Consider the following 16,053-nt stretch of genomic DNA (forward strand, 5'->3'; position numbering starts at 1 on the left):
GATGCTCCGCCAGACAGGTTTCTGGGGCCCACTCCCTGCCTTAGCTCAACATTGACACTTGATGCTGTTTCTTTTGATGTTTAGTTCAAGATTTCAGAGGCAGCAGAAATGCCCTCCCAGCTGGGCCTTATTTGGCTGGAGGGCGGGGGCAGGGGTCGGGATAACCAACACTTTTTTTTCCCATTTCTTCAGAGGGAAACTCAAATGTCCCCGCAAAGGTTTAAAATAAAGGCATTAAGAGGAAAACAGGAAATAGACTCCCATAGAAATGATATCCATTTATAACAGGATTTAACCGATAAAAACACAATATATATTTTCCTCCTTTTTTTATTTCAATGTATTCTAGGATGTTTATAAATAATAATTTTAACCTTCAGATTTTAAGCCTTCTTTTGCTCTCTTCAACAATTTAAGAGAAGAGTAAGGTGTCATGTTCCTAAAAGCTATTTTGGTATCCACTCTTTGTTTTAATTGAACTATAATTGACATACAGTATTCTATTAGTTTCAGGTATACATCAGAGTGATTCAATATTTTTATAAATTACGAAATGATCCCCTCAGGAAGTCTAGTTACTGTTAACTTACAAAGTTATTACTATATTATTGACTATATTCCCTATGCTGTGCATCACATCCCTGAGACTTGTTTTATACTGGAAGTTTGTATCTCTTAATACCCCTCACCTACTTTGCCTAGCCCCCACCCTCCTCCCATCTGACAACCACCAGTTTGTTCTGTGTGTCAAGTCTGTTTCTCCTTTGTTTCTTTCTTTTTTAGATTTCACATATAAGTGAAATCATACAGTATTTGTCTTTCTCTGACTTATTTCACTTACTGTAACACCCTCTGGGTCCATCCATTTTGTTCTAAAATGTACCATTTCATTCTTTTTTAATGGCTAAATAATATTCCATTATATATATATAATATATATGTGTGTGTGTATATATATATATATAATATACATATGTGTGTGTGTATATATATAATGGAATATTATATATATAAAATTATATATATACACATCACTTCTTTATTCATCTCCCTTGGACACAGGTTACTTCCCTATATTGGCTATTGTAAATAATGCTGCAGTGAAAATAGAGTGGAGCTTTTAAGTTCTTTAAATGTTCACATATATGGGTGTAATTGGTCATAAAATTTGACAACTCCAAAGTCTATAAAATCAAAACATAGTATTATTACAGTAGCAAGCAAGAGGACTCCTGAGAAATTTATCCCAAGGCAGTTTTAAATCTGTATTCTTTTAGTGTTTATGAAAATGTATGAGATTACAGTCATAAGAGAAGCCAAAAGTAACCAGGAGCATGCTTCTCCTTATTGAAAACATTGTCCAAAATTATTGAAAGTTTCATCCAGTTACTCAAGTAATCCAATCATTGCCCAATTCTCTCCTTCTGTTTGATGTTTCAGAATCAACATATAAGAAAATTGAATTCTTTGACCATTAGTTTAGTTAATACAAAAGTTAAATCTTGCTTATGATTATCTTTTTAGCATCCAAAGACATTTAAAAACTCAGCATAAGATCTGACTCTGTGGTACTCAAACACACTTCCTAATAGATGACTCCGCAAGGGACAAAATCAACTCAGTAAGATACAATGTAGATGTAGTGTTTATTTAAAGTCTGTTGGTTAAAATTTATTAATTTCCTATTCCAATGCATTTTAAATAATAACACAATAGCTTAATTTACACCATGAAATATTGAGCCATAAAATACAGATTTCTCTCATGTGAAAAATAAATAACGGATTTTCACTGGCATACATTCAGTTTTTCAATAAAAAGTTTAAGCATAGTACACATTCCCAAGAGAAAGTATACTTTTTAAGTCAATAGGATCTTGAAATAGTGTCTTTTTCCTCCTCTCAGACTTTGAAAACCAGGAGAAAGATTCACAGGGCATTTTATTCTCACACTTGCTTCCTTCTGCTGAATGTCTCATATCTTGAATGGTTACGAACTGACAGCTCTTGCTGTATTGAACTACGATTGGGAAATTAAAATTCATTTTCTATAAATATTGTAGACAAAATAAACTAAGAAGAGGAACCTGGTTTAACAAAGACAGAAAGAAAATTGCCAAGTCCATTCCAAAGTGAATGTGTGAGTTGAATGTGTATGTACATGTATGTCTGTTTACATAAAGTTATATTACATAGTAATTACTATACGATTATACTAATATTACATTATAATGCAGTTATATTATACTTATAAATTATATTTATAATATAAAATGATATAATAAAATTATAATTATTGTAATATAATATAAATCTTAGAGTATAAGGTAGTGATACTATAAAGTTATATGATAAAATTTTATTTAAAGTATAAAATTATATAGAATAAAACTATATACATGATTTTTTTTATAATCCACAACTATTTCTCTGCACTATAACACAATACAAATTATATCAATAAAACTTCAGAATGAAATCTTTGAGCAGAATCCTACTAAAGAAATGATATCCCCTGAATGAATAAGAACATGTAGGTCTATGGAAAGCTGGAATTCAGTGAGAAGTCACATGTTGGTTAGTTTCTTCACAGCTGTTTTCATCTCTTTATTTCTCAATGTGTAGATAAGGGGGTTCAAGAGTGGAGTAAAAATGGTATAAAACACAGACAGGAGCTTGTCCACAGAGAACCGACTGAAAGGCCACACGTAAATGAAAATGCAGGGCCCAAAGAAGAGTGTGACTACCATGATGTGTGCAGAGCAAGTAGAGAGTGCTTTGGATACCCCACCAGCAGCACACTGTTGGACAGTGATGAGGATAACAGTGTAAGAGACCAAGAGGAGCAGAAAACAGCTCATGGAGAGCAACCCACTGTCTGAGATCATAAGTACACCTAAGACATAGGTGTCCATGCAGGCAAGCTTGATCACAAGAGGATGGTCACAGAAGAAGCTGTCCACCTCATTGGGACCACAGTAAGGTAAATTCACAGTAAAGGCTACTTGACTGATGGAGTACACAAATCCAATGACCCATGAAACCAACACCAGCCCCATGCAAGTCTGCCGGCTCATCATGGTCATGTAATGCAAAGGTTTGCATATAGTCACATATCTGTCATAGGCCGTGGAAACCAGAAGTACCATCTCAGCCCCACCAATAAAGTGCAGGAAGAAGATCTGAGCCATACATCCCCCAAAGGAGATGAGCTTTCAATCACTAAGAGAGTCCCTGATCATCTTGGGGGTGGCAAACGAGGCTAGCCATATGTCTAAGAAAGATTTCCCAGCAGGAAGTACATAGGAGAGGAGGGCAAGTGGGGGTCAGAAATTACAGTGACCACAATGATGAGGTTACCCAGCACAGTGGCCACATAGATCCCAGAGAAAAGTATAAAGAAAAAATGCTGGAGATGTTGTGAAGTGCAGAGTCCATACAGCACATATACTGACACCAAGGAATAATTCTGCAGCTCCATTATCTCAAGTTTCAGATTGTGTTCTGAATCTATATAAAGAAAAGAGGGAGACATGTAAGTCAACTACCAGACATATGAAAGTGATCACCCAAATTTTATCTGAATATAATTTTAATTTGTAAGACATAATATAGAACACAATACAGAGATGATTAAAGCCAAGCACAACAACAGAGTTTGCTTGTCTCCCATGTTAAAGCTGCTTAGAATCTTCCTTTTTAAATTTTTTTAAAATCCATTTTATTAAGATAAAAAGTACCTACCTACCAAAATTCACACATTTTAAGTGTAAAACACAATGTTTCTGAACAAATTTATGGAGTTATGCAGCCATCTCCACAACCATTGCTTTGATATCTTGACACTCAAGACACTTTCTGGGACTTGTGGTAGTAGTGGAACTATCTTTTCCTTCCATATTCATTTGCTCATTCACAAGCTCACTCATCCAGACCATGGTTATGTAACACCAGCAGTTTCCCATTCTCACTTAACTCAGTTAATAAAGCAGTCAGTATAAAGGGAAATAAATCAATTAACCTAAGGCTCATACAGTTCCCCCGAATCCACATTTTATTATTGCTCTTGTCATCTCTCTTAATCAGTTGGGTTTGGGATTAAAAAGCCAATGATCCAATTCCTTTGTAGATTTATTGTGTATAAACTGACTACTTATGACAGGATTTTAGAATGGCTTCAATGAAAGAAATATTTTTCAAGATCTTTAAACAAGGACCAGAGCATAAAACCTATGCTGCAATAAATGGGCGGGAGGGGTAGCTTTCACAGTGTTCGTGAGTACTGATAAGTTCAGCATTTGATTAAGAATATAGTTCTGAGCTTCCAGATGAACTGGGATGGGATGGATAGGTCTCACTATCAGTTTATCGTGAGAACTGAGGTGGTACCCCAGTCTTCTCACTAAGAGGAAGATATTGTATAAACATTTTTATAAAGACATTGAACAGAATTCTTCATGAGTAATTTCACAAAAGATAGAACTGTCCTTTGTATGAACTTTTACTATGTTGGCCCTTTACAAAATTGAAGATTATAACATGAAATAATAGTTTGGTAAGGCTTCTTACAGGGAGCTAAAGTTACATATTCCACATCTGAAATATGCTAATGATGTGAACATGATACAGTGATAGAATTTAAAAATCTAGAGGAATTCATGGTTATTATATCTGTTTTAGTCCACTTGAATAGCACCCAGGCTCAACCAGGTTTTTGTAAGGATAACAGGGACTCAGATTCTTTTGTTCCTCTTGAAGTTTTCTTTTATTTTTCTGAATATTTTTTTTATTATGTTATGTTAGTCACCATACAGTACATCATTAGTTTTTGATGTAGTGATCCATGGTTCATTATTTGCGTATAATACCCAGTGCTCATTACAACACATTTTCTAAATGGGTTTTCTGTTTCTTTCTTTGTTGCAAGACTTTTTAGGAATAGGTGCTACCCCTCTTTAGAAATGGGATTATATATCTGAAGTGAAACACTGCTGTGGACATGATGGAAATAATCACAATTCAGGATCTCTTCACAAGTTTTGTTTGATGACACTGACACCAGCTAACATACGTATTATAGACCATAATGGCTGTTCTTTTATTGGTATACATTTGCTCCGTGGCCATGAAAATTTTCACATGTAAACCTAAAACATAACTGGATTTCATTTAGTGTTTTCTAGAGATTAAGTAGAAAGTCAAAACAAATGGAAAACTCAGGAAACAAAAACAAGAAATGTTTAATTTACTATTGAATTAAAGATACTCTAAAGTTAGATATTGGTGACAGATGCACAATTCTGTAAATATACTAAAAACTACTGAATTATATACCGGAAATGAGTGAACTCTATGGATGCTAAAAGAAGTGGAATAAATGAACTTAAATAGGGCTCTGATTTCAGAGAACACTTTATCATTTACAAAGGCATTTTAAGGATTATTAAATGTTAAATTTATATTCAGAAACAAATGAGGTTGATTTTGTATACCTACAAATGCTACTTAGGAAACAAATACAACAATGACAAAATTTTATTGAATACTCTAATGAAAGTGAGTAACAGAATGCCTGTATGGGTACAAAATGGTGGTAACTATATTGCTTGTTTATTTTCATGATTACATGGCTGACTGGGAACTGTGGGTGCCTACCATCGTGCAAGAGTATTGTACGACATTATCATTAACCCAGGACATGATCAAAATTCAAAACTCAAAGTACAGTTTCTACTGAATGCTTATCACTTTCACATCAACATAAAGTCAAAAAAATTATAAGTTAAACCATCATAAGTGGTGGACAATCTGTGTATCTATTTCCCAAGTTTACTTATTTTTAAGTAGAAATAATTGGTTATTCCACCGTTTGGCTATTATGGACATTGCTGCGAATGGGAAGAAATCAGAGAGGGAGACAAACCATGAGAGACTCTGGACTCCAGGAAACAAACTGAAGGGTTACAGAAGGGAGGGGTGTGGGGGGATGGGGTGACTGGGTGATGGGTATTTTTTTTGAAAGATTTTATTTATTTATTTGACAGAGGGAGACACAGCTAGAGAGGGAACACAAGCAGGGGGAGTGGGAGAGGGAGAAGCAAGCTTCCTGCAGAGCAGGGAGCCCTATGCAGGGCTCGATCCCAGGACCCTGGGATCACAACCTGAGCCAAAGGCAGACACTTAATGACTGAGCCACCCAGGCGCCCCTGGGTGATGGGTATTAAGGAGGGCACGTGTTGGGATGAGCACTGGGTGTTATACGTAACTAATGAATCCTTGAACACAAAAACAAAAACTTATGATGTACTATATGTTAGTTAACTGAACATAATGAAAAATAAAAAATAAATAAAATTTTTAAAAAATTAAAAAAATAATTGGTTATAATGAATTCTTCATTATTCACAGAAAAAGTTTAAAAGTTCCATGTGTACCTAAAATATGCCAATGCATAAAGTGACAAAAATTATTTGATGACCAAATCTGAAATCTATCCTTTCGTATTTCTTGGAAACCAGAAGAGGGAAAGTAAAATTTGTGTATATCTAATAATAAAGATTAAAAAATCTATTATCAGTATTTCATTTGCTAGCCAAAAGTTTTCTTATGTACTTCTCCCTGTGATTTGCATCATGAGAAAGGCATTGTAACAGGAAGAGTAAACGTATTCTAACAAAGAAGAAAAGAACTGCTTAACAAAAAACAGAAGGCTTGTAACTGTCCTCATTCTGGATTCAGTATTTCAGTTATAAGACATAAGTTAGTGGCTATATGCATAGAAATTAACTCTGAATGCTAAATCCTAGTGCAAACGGAGTTTCAGATACAGACACACAGTCATTTTAAACCATGATAATGCTTATTAGCTAAGGTTTCTTAGAAATTCAGACTTTTTGGTTCATTCGTACAATGTCAAATAAGATAATGATCTTTTAAATTTGACTTTTTATATCTTTTTATACAGTGTCAAAAACTTTAAAAATACGCAATAAACATTAATGCAGTCATGACATTTTTGATAGCATTTTTTTTCCTTTTAACTCTGCCTTGCTGGTGAAAATTGGGGGGGTACTGATAGCTCTCTTGAAAAATCAAGTCATTTTGCTGCTCTGATCCTCAGTATTCTCAACTTGGGGGGGGCTATGGCACAAGGGGAAAATGAAGAGGAGGAGGAATGAGAACAGCAGCAGGAGGAGGAGGGAAATTAGAATTTATGAGTGGCTATTTGACTTGCAATTCTTTGTACTGCCAGAGACACATTCTTCCACTTTCAAATTCTTCACCATTGGATCTACTTGGGTTTTGGGTGATCAACCATAGCCTATCACATTAAGTTTGACCAAAAAAAAATCTTAAAGTCATAAAGTTAAAAAAAAAAAAAAAAAAAGACTGATAAATCTGACTACATACTTTTCCACAGAGGTTTTGTTGTTTTAAAAGCCTATTATAAAATTAAAAATAAAACTAGGTGAAAAGCAGTACTATTCATAGGGGTTATATCTTTAATTTGTAGAGAACTCTTTGAAGCCAATAAGTAAGTGCCCAACAAGGCAGTAGAACAATAAAGTGATAAAGAAAAACATCTTAAAAGCAGAAAGACAAAAGAAGTCCCTAACTTAAAAGGGAAGACCCATAAGGCTAACTGGAGATTTCTCAAAAGAGTTGGCAAGCCAGAAGGGAGTGGCATGGCATATTCAAAGTACTGAATGGGAAAAATCTGTAGCCAAGAACACTCTATCCAGCAAGGCTGTCATTCAGAATAGAAGGAGAGATAAGGAATATCCCAGACAAACAAAAACTAAAGGAGTTCGTGACCACCAAGCCAGCTCTGCAAGAAATAGTAAAAGGAACTCTTTGAGTGGGAAGGAGAGACCAACAGTGACAAAGACTAGAAAGAAACAACAGAAAATCTCCAGAAACAATGACAGAACAATAAAATGGAACTAAATACATATCTATCAATAATTACTCTGAATATAAATGAACTAAGTGCTCCAATCAAAAGACACCATAGGGTGTCAGAGTGGATGAAAAATATGACCCATCTATATGCTGCCTTCAAAAGACTAATTTTAGACCTAAAGACACCTACAGAGTGAAAGTGAGATGATGGAGAAATGTTTATAATGCAAATGGATGTCAAAAGAAAGCCAGAGTAGCAATACTTATATCAGACAAACTAGACTTGAAAAAAAGACTGCAAACAAGACATGAAGAAGGGCACTATATCACAATAAAGGGGACTATCCCAATAGAGGATGTATCAATTGTAAATATTTATGCCCCCAACATGGGTGCACCCAAATGTATAAAACAATTAAGAACAAACATAAAGGAACTCATTGATAATAACACAATTATATGGGGAACTTTAATACTCCTCTTCCATCAATGGACAGATCATCTAAGTAGAAAATCAACAAGGCAACAATGGCTTTGAATGACACACTGGACCAGATGGACTTAAGAGATACATATTCAGAAGATTCCATCCTATAGCAGAATACACATTCTTTTTAAGTGCATATGGGATATTCACCAAAATAGATCACACACTAGGTCACAAATCAGGCCTCAATAAGTACAAAAATATTGAGATCATACCATGCATATTTTCAGACCACAATAGTATGAAACTTGAAGTCAATTACAAGAAAATATTTGGAAAGACCACAAATACATGGAGGTTAAATAACATGCTACTAAACAATGAACAGTTCAACCAGGAAATCAAAGAAGAAATTTAAAAATACATGAAAACTAATGAAAATGGAAATACGATGGTCCAAAACCTTTGGAATGCAGCAAAAGTGGTCTACCTTCAGAAACAAGAAAAATCCCAAATAAACAACCTAACTTTACACCTAAGGTGATAGAAAAAGAACAATAAATGAAGCCTAGAGCTAGCAGAAGGAAGGAAATAATAAAGATGAGAGCAGAAATAAATGACATAGAAACTACACTAACAATCAAACAGATCAATGGAACCAGGATCTGGTTCTTTGAAAAAAATAATAAAATTGATAAACCCCTAGCCAGATTTATCAAAAAGAAAAGAGAAAGGACCCAAATAAATAAAACCACAAATGAGAGAGGAGAAATCACAACCAACACCAGAGAAATACAATTATAAGAGAATATTATGAAAAAATATATGCTAACAAATTTGATTACCTGGAAGTGGGTAAATACCCAAAAATATATAAATTACCAAAACTCAAACAGGAAGAAATAGAAAACTTGAACAGACTGGTAACCAGCAAAGAAATTGAATCAATAATCAAAAATCTCCCAACGGGGGCGCCTGGGTGGCTCAGTCGTTAAGCATCTGTCTCTGGCTCAGGTCATGTTTCCAGAGTCCTGGGATCGAGCCCCACATCAGGCTTCCTGCTCAGTGGGAAGCCTGCTTCTCCCTCTCCCACTCCCCCTGCTTGTGTTCCCTCTCTCTCTCCCTCTCTCTCTGTCAAATAAATAAAATCTTAAAAAAAAAAAAAAATCTCCCAACAAACAAAGGTCCAGGACCACATGGTTTCACAGGGGAATAAACGTTTACAGAAGAGTTAACAGTTTCTCTCCTGAAACTATTCCAAAAAAAAAAAAAAAATTAGAAATGGAAGGAAAACATCCAAATTCATTCTATGAGGTCAGCATTAGCCTGATACCAAAACAAGATAAAGACACCACTAAGAAAGAACTACAGGGCAACATCTGTCGTGAACATGGATGTAAAAATTCTCCATGAGGGGTGCCTGGGTGGCTCAGTCTTTTTTTTTTTTAAAGATTTTTTTTTTTTTTTTTGAGAGAGAGAGAGAGAGAGAGAAACAGCATGACAGGGGAGAGGGTCAGAGGGAGAAGCAGGATCCCCGCGGAGCCGGGAGCCCGATGTGGGACTCAATCCCAGCACTCCGGGACCATGACCTGAGCCGAAGGCAGTCGCTCAACCAACTGAGCCACCCAGGCGCCCTGGGTGGCTCAGTCTTTAAGCGTCTGCCTTCGGCTCAGGTCATGATCCCAGGATCCTGGGATCAGCCCCGCATTGGGCTCCCTGCTCCGCGGGAAGCCTGCTTCTCCCTCTCCCACTCCCCCTGCTTGTGTTCCCTCTCTCGCTGTGTCTCTCTGTCAAATAAATAAAATCTTAAAAAAAAAAAAATTCTCCATGAAATACTAGCAAACCAAATCCAACAGTACATTTAAAAAATCATTCACCATGATCAAGTGGGATTTATTCCTGGGATGGAAAAGTGATTCAATATTTGCAAATCAATCAACCTGATAAACCATATTAAAGAAAGGATAAGAAACATATGACTCTTTCAGTTCCTGAGGGAGCTCTGTCAGCCCGTGATCCCATCGCCCGCTCCCCACTGCCCCGCGATTTTCGCACGGGCTTAGAGGCAAGGGACAACAAAAAATGGCAGAGCGGAGCCAGACCGTGCCTGAGGCAGAATAAAATGTTTCACAGAGTTCAAAATTGCTAGAGATCCAGCCATCCTCTGCCAGACAGCAGAAAGGAGAAAAGAAGAGGCAATGATATGGGAAATGATGACGCCATCAGAGGGAATGTGAGCAAATATATGGTGCTTCCGTCTGGATACTGTGGACAGTCCAAGAAAGGACATCTTATCTTCCATACTTGCTTTGAAAGTGGAGATGGAAGAAAAGAATAGCAGTAACTCTCTGAACAGAAAAGCGACCACTTTTTGGAAGGTAGGACGTGCGGAAAAGTGAATCCCAGGCGATATTCAGGAAGATAGGCGGCGGGGGAGGGGACCTCTGTCAGCCTACCAGCAAGTGATAGAGCAGCAGAGCACAAAATTTAGAAGTCGGCTCCGCTGAGGGACCTCGCTCCAGTGGCTAAGCGGGGGGGGGGGGGGGGGGGGGGGGCCGGGGCAGGACCCCTCACGGGACAGTGTGGCCTCAGGACCCTCAGGGTCACAGAAAGACCGGGGGTGCCTGAGTGTGGCAGAGCTCCCAGGTATCACATTGGGGAAGCTGGCTGTAGAGACGGAGCTGAGGAGTGGGCTCTCAGCTTGGGGTTGCCATAAATCGTGATCCACGGCACAGTCGAGCCACTGCTCCTCCAGCAGAGACCCAACAAGCAGCAGATCCGGGGAGACTCCCCTTTCTCCCCCAGGAGGAGCAGCAAGGGAGCACACTGTAGTGATCTGCTGGGTTTGGAGACTCCACACGGGGTCGTGTGCCAGAGATAGAAATGCTCTGCCACAGGCCGGGTGAGCACAGAGTGCAGCCGGAGACCAGGGAGACAGGAGCGATTGACTGCTTTTCTCTGGAGGTTCACTGAGGAGTGGGGACCCAAGTTCTCGGCTCCTCCAGTGGGGATTGGGAGGCCACCATTTACACTCTCATCCTCCAAAGCTGTACAGAAATCTTGCAGGGAACAAAAGCTCCTGAGAGCAAACCGGAGCAGATTACTTAGCCCCTACTGCAAGGACAGGGCAATTCCGCCTCAGGCAAAGACATTTGGGAACCACGGCAACAGGCCCCTCCCCCAGAAGATCAGCAAGAAGAGCCAGCCAAGACCAAGTTTACCAATCAAGGAGAACAGGAGAACTCCAGCGCTAGGGGAATACTGCACATAGAATTCATGGCTTTTTTACCATGATTCTTTAGTCTTTCAAAGTTAATTTTTTTTAACTGTCTTTTTTTTTTTTGAATTTTTCTTTTTCCCTTTTTCAACCAACATCTTATCAATCCCTTCTTTTAAAAAAATTTTTTTATTTTTCATTTTTAGAGTCATATTCTATCCCTTCATAGTAGTTACCCTTATTTTTGGCATATATATAAGTTGTTCTCTCTTTAAAATTTTGAGATACAGTTTCTTCTAACAGGATCAAAATATACCCTAATTCTCTAGTGTATGGCTTTGTTCTAGTCTCCTGCCTGATCACATTCTCTCCCTTTTTTTCTTTTTTTTTAAAAACCTCTTCTTTCTTTTTTCAACCAACTTCTTACCAATTCCTTTTATAAAATTTTTTATAATTTTCATCTTCATAGTCATATTCCATTCCTTCATCATATTAACCCTTATTTTTGTACATATATAAGTTTTTCTTTCTTTAAAATTTTGGGAGGCACTTTCTTCTACAGACCAAAATACACCCAAAATCTAGTGTGTGGCACTGATCTATTCACCAGCCTGATCATATTTGATCATATTGTTTTTTTGTTTTGTTCTCTTTTTGTTTGTTTTTATCTTTTTCTTTTTCTTTTTCTTTTTTCTTTCTTTCCCTTTCTTTTTCCCCAGTTTCAGGTCTTTTCTGATTTATTTAGAGTATATTTTCTGGGGACGTTGTTACCCTGTTAGCATTTTGTTCTCTCATTCATCTATTCTCCTCTGGACAAAAAGACAAGATGGAAAAAATCACCTCAAAAAAAAGAACAAGAGGCAGTACCGACTGCCAGAACCTACTCAATACGGACATTAGTAAGATGTCAGAACTAGAATTCAGAATGATGATTTTAAAGATACTAGTTGGGCTTGAAAAAAGCATGGAAGTTATTAGAGAAACCTTTTCTGGAGAAATAAAAGAACTAACATCTAACCAAGTCGAAATCAAAAAGGCTATTAATGAGGTGCAATAAAAAATGGGGGTGCTAACTGCTACAGAAAATTAGGCAGAAAAGAGAATTAGTGATATAGAAGACCAAATGATGGAAAATCAAGAAGCTGAGAAAAAGAGAGATAAACAACTACTGGATCACGAGGGCAGAATTCGAGAGATAAGCAATACCATAAGATGAAACAACAGAATAACTGGGATCCCAGAAGAAGAAGAAAGAGAGAGAGGGGCAGAAGGTATATTGGAGCAAATAATAGCAGAGAACTTCCCTAATTTGGGGAAGGAAACAGGCATCAAAATCCAGGAGGCACAGAGAACCCCTCTCAAAATCAATAAAAACAGGTCAACACCCTGACATCTAACAGTAAAACTTACGAGTCTCACAGACAAAGAGAAAATCCTGAAAGCAGCTCGGGACAAGAGATCTGTAACCTACAATGGTAGAAACATTAGATTGGCAACAGACCTATCCACAGAGACCTGGCAGGCCAGAAAGGACTGGCATGATATCTTCAGAGCACTAAATGAGAAAAATATGCAGCCAAGAATACTATACCCAGCTAGGCTGTCATTGAAAATAGAAGGAGAGATAAAAAGCTTCCAGGGCAAACAAAAACTAAAGGAATTTGCAAACACGAAACCAGCCCTACAAGAAATCTTGAAAGGGGTCCTCTAAGCAAAGAGAGAGCCTAAAAGCAACACAGACCAGAAAGGAACATAGACAATATACAGTAACAGTCACCTTACAGGCAATACAATGGCACTAAATTCATATCTTTCCATAGTTACCCTGAATGTAAATGGGCTAAATGCCCCAATCAAAAGACACAGGCTATCAGATTGAATTAAAAAACAAAACCCATCTATATGCTGTCTGCAAGAGACTCATTTTAGACCCAAAGACACCCCCAGATTGAAAGTCAGGGGGTGGAAAACCATTTACCATGCTAAGGGACACCAAAAGAAAGCTGGGGTGACAATCCTTATAGCAGACAAATTAGATTTTAAACCAAAGACTGTAATAAGAGATGAGGAAGGACACTATATCCTCCTTAAAGGGTCTATACAATAAGAAGATCTAACAATTGTAAATATCTATGCCCCTAACATGGGAGCAGCCAATTATATAAGCCAATTAATAACAAAAGCAAAGAAACGCATTGACAACAATACAATAATACTGGGGACTTTAACACCCCCCTCACTGAAATGGACAGATCATCTAAGCAAGAGATCAACAAGGAAATAAAGACTTTAAATGACACACTGGACCAAATGAACTTCACAGATATATTCAGAGCATTCCATCCAAAAGCAACGGAATACACATTCTTCTCCAGTGCCCATGGAACATTCTCCAGAATAGATCACATCCTAGGTCACAAATCAGGTCTCAACCGGTACCAAAAGATTGGGATCATTCCCTGCCTATTTTCAGACCACAGTGCTTTGAAACTAGAACTCAATCACAAGAGGAAAGTCGGAAAGAACTCAAATACATGGAGGGTAAAGAACATCCTACTAAAGAATGAATGAGTCAACCAGGAAATTAAAGAAGAATTTTAAAAATTCATGGAAACAAATGAAAAGGAAAACACAACTGTTCAAAATCTTTGGGATGCAGCAAAGGCGGTCCTAAGAGGAAAGTATATAGCAATATAAGCCTTTCTCAAGAAACAAGAGAGGTCTCAAATACACCTAAAGGAGCTGGAGAAAGAACAGCAAATAAAGCCTAAACCCAGCAGGAGAAGAGAAATAATAAAGATCAGAGCAGAAATCAATGAAATAGAAACTAAAAGAACAGTAGAACAGATCAACGAAACTAGGAGCTGGTTCTTTGAAAGAATTAACAAGATGGATAACCCCCTGGCCAGACTTATCAAAAAGAAAAGAGAAATGACCCAAATAAATAAAAACATGAATGAAAAAGGAGAGATCACAACCAACACCAAAGAAACACAAACAAGTATAAGAACATATTATATGCAAATATATGCCAGCAAATTAGATAACCTAGAAGAAACTCATGCATTCCTAGAGATGTATCAACTACCAAAACTGAACCAGGAAGAAATAGAAAACCTGAACAGACCTATAACCACTAAGGAAATTGAAGCAGTCATCAAAAATCTCCCAAGAAACAAAAGCCCAGGGCCAGATGGCTTCCCAGGGGAATTCTACCGAACATTTAAAGAAGAATTAATACCTATTCTTCTGAAACTGTTCCAAAAAATAGAAATGGAAGGAAAATTTCCAAACTCCTTTTATGTGGCCACCATTACCAAAACCAGACAAAGACCCCATCAAAAAGGAGAATGACAGACCAATATCCTTGATGACCATGGATGAAAAAATTCTCACCAAAATACTAGCCAATAGGATCCAACAGTACATTAAGAGGATTCTTCACCACAACCAAGTGGGATTTATCCCTGGGCTGCAAGGTTGGCTCAACATCCGCAAATCAATCAATGTGATACAATACATTAATAAAAGAAAGAACAAGAACCATATGATCCTCTCAATAGATGCAGAAAAAGCATTCGACAAAGTACAGCATCCTTTCTTGATCAAAATTTTTCAGAGTATAGGGATAGAGGGTACATACCTCAATATCATAAAAGCCATCTATGAAAAACCCACAGCGAATATCATTCTCAATGGGGAAAAACTGAGAGCCTTCCCCCTAAGGTCAGGAACATGGCAGGGATGTCCCCTATCACCACTGCTCTTCAACATAGTATAGGAGTCCTAGCCTCAGCAATCAGACAACAAAAAGAAATAAAAGGCATCCAAATCGGCAAGGAAGAAGTCAAACTCTCACTCTTTGCAGATGATACGATACTTTATGTGGAAAATCCAAAAGACGCCACCCCAAAACTGCTAGAACTCATACAGGAATTCAGTAAAGTGGCAGAATATAAAATCAATGCACAGAAATCAGTGGCATTCCCATACACCAACAACAAGACAGAAGAAAGAGAAATTAAGGAGTCGATCCCATTTATACTTGCACCCAAAACCATAAGATACCTAGGAATAAATCTAACCAAAGAGGCAAAGGATCTGTACTCAGAAAACTATAAAATACTCATGGAAGAAATGGAGGAAAACACAAAGAAATGGAAAAACTTCCCGTGCTCATGGACTGGAAGAACAAATATTGTGAAGATGTCAATGCTACCCAGAACAATCTACACATTCAATGCAATCCCAACCAAAATACCATCAACTTTTTTCAAAGAAATGGAACAAATAATCCAAAAACTTGTATGGAACCAGAAAAGACCCCGAATAGCCAGAGGAATGTTGAAAAAGAAAAACAAAGCTGGTGGCATCACCATTCCGGACTTCAAGCTCTATTACAAAGCTGTCATCATCAAGACAGTATGCTACTGGCACAAAAACAGACACATAGATCAATGGAACAGAATAGAGAGCCCAGAAATGGACCCTCAACTCTATGGTCAACT

The 16,053-nt window shown here is 37.4% G+C and overlaps 1 protein-coding gene across 1 annotated transcript; it reads right to left on the reverse strand.

Annotated features, from left to right (window-relative positions):
• Positions 1-2,566: 2,566 nt before the first annotated feature.
• On the reverse strand, positions 2,567-3,483 carry LOC116640586 (olfactory receptor 4K14-like). The gene is given in 2 exon segments (XM_032417669.1): positions 2,567-3,276; positions 3,279-3,483. Coding segments are annotated over 2 exon segments (912 nt in total). The 5' UTR covers positions 3,481-3,483.
• Between the last annotated feature and the right edge of the window lie 12,570 nt (positions 3,484-16,053).

This window comes from Phoca vitulina, unplaced genomic scaffold (genome assembly GCF_004348235.1).
Source record: "Phoca vitulina isolate PV1807 unplaced genomic scaffold, GSC_HSeal_1.0 scaffold20, whole genome shotgun sequence".
Lineage (NCBI taxonomy): Eukaryota > Metazoa > Chordata > Mammalia > Carnivora > Phocidae > Phoca > Phoca vitulina.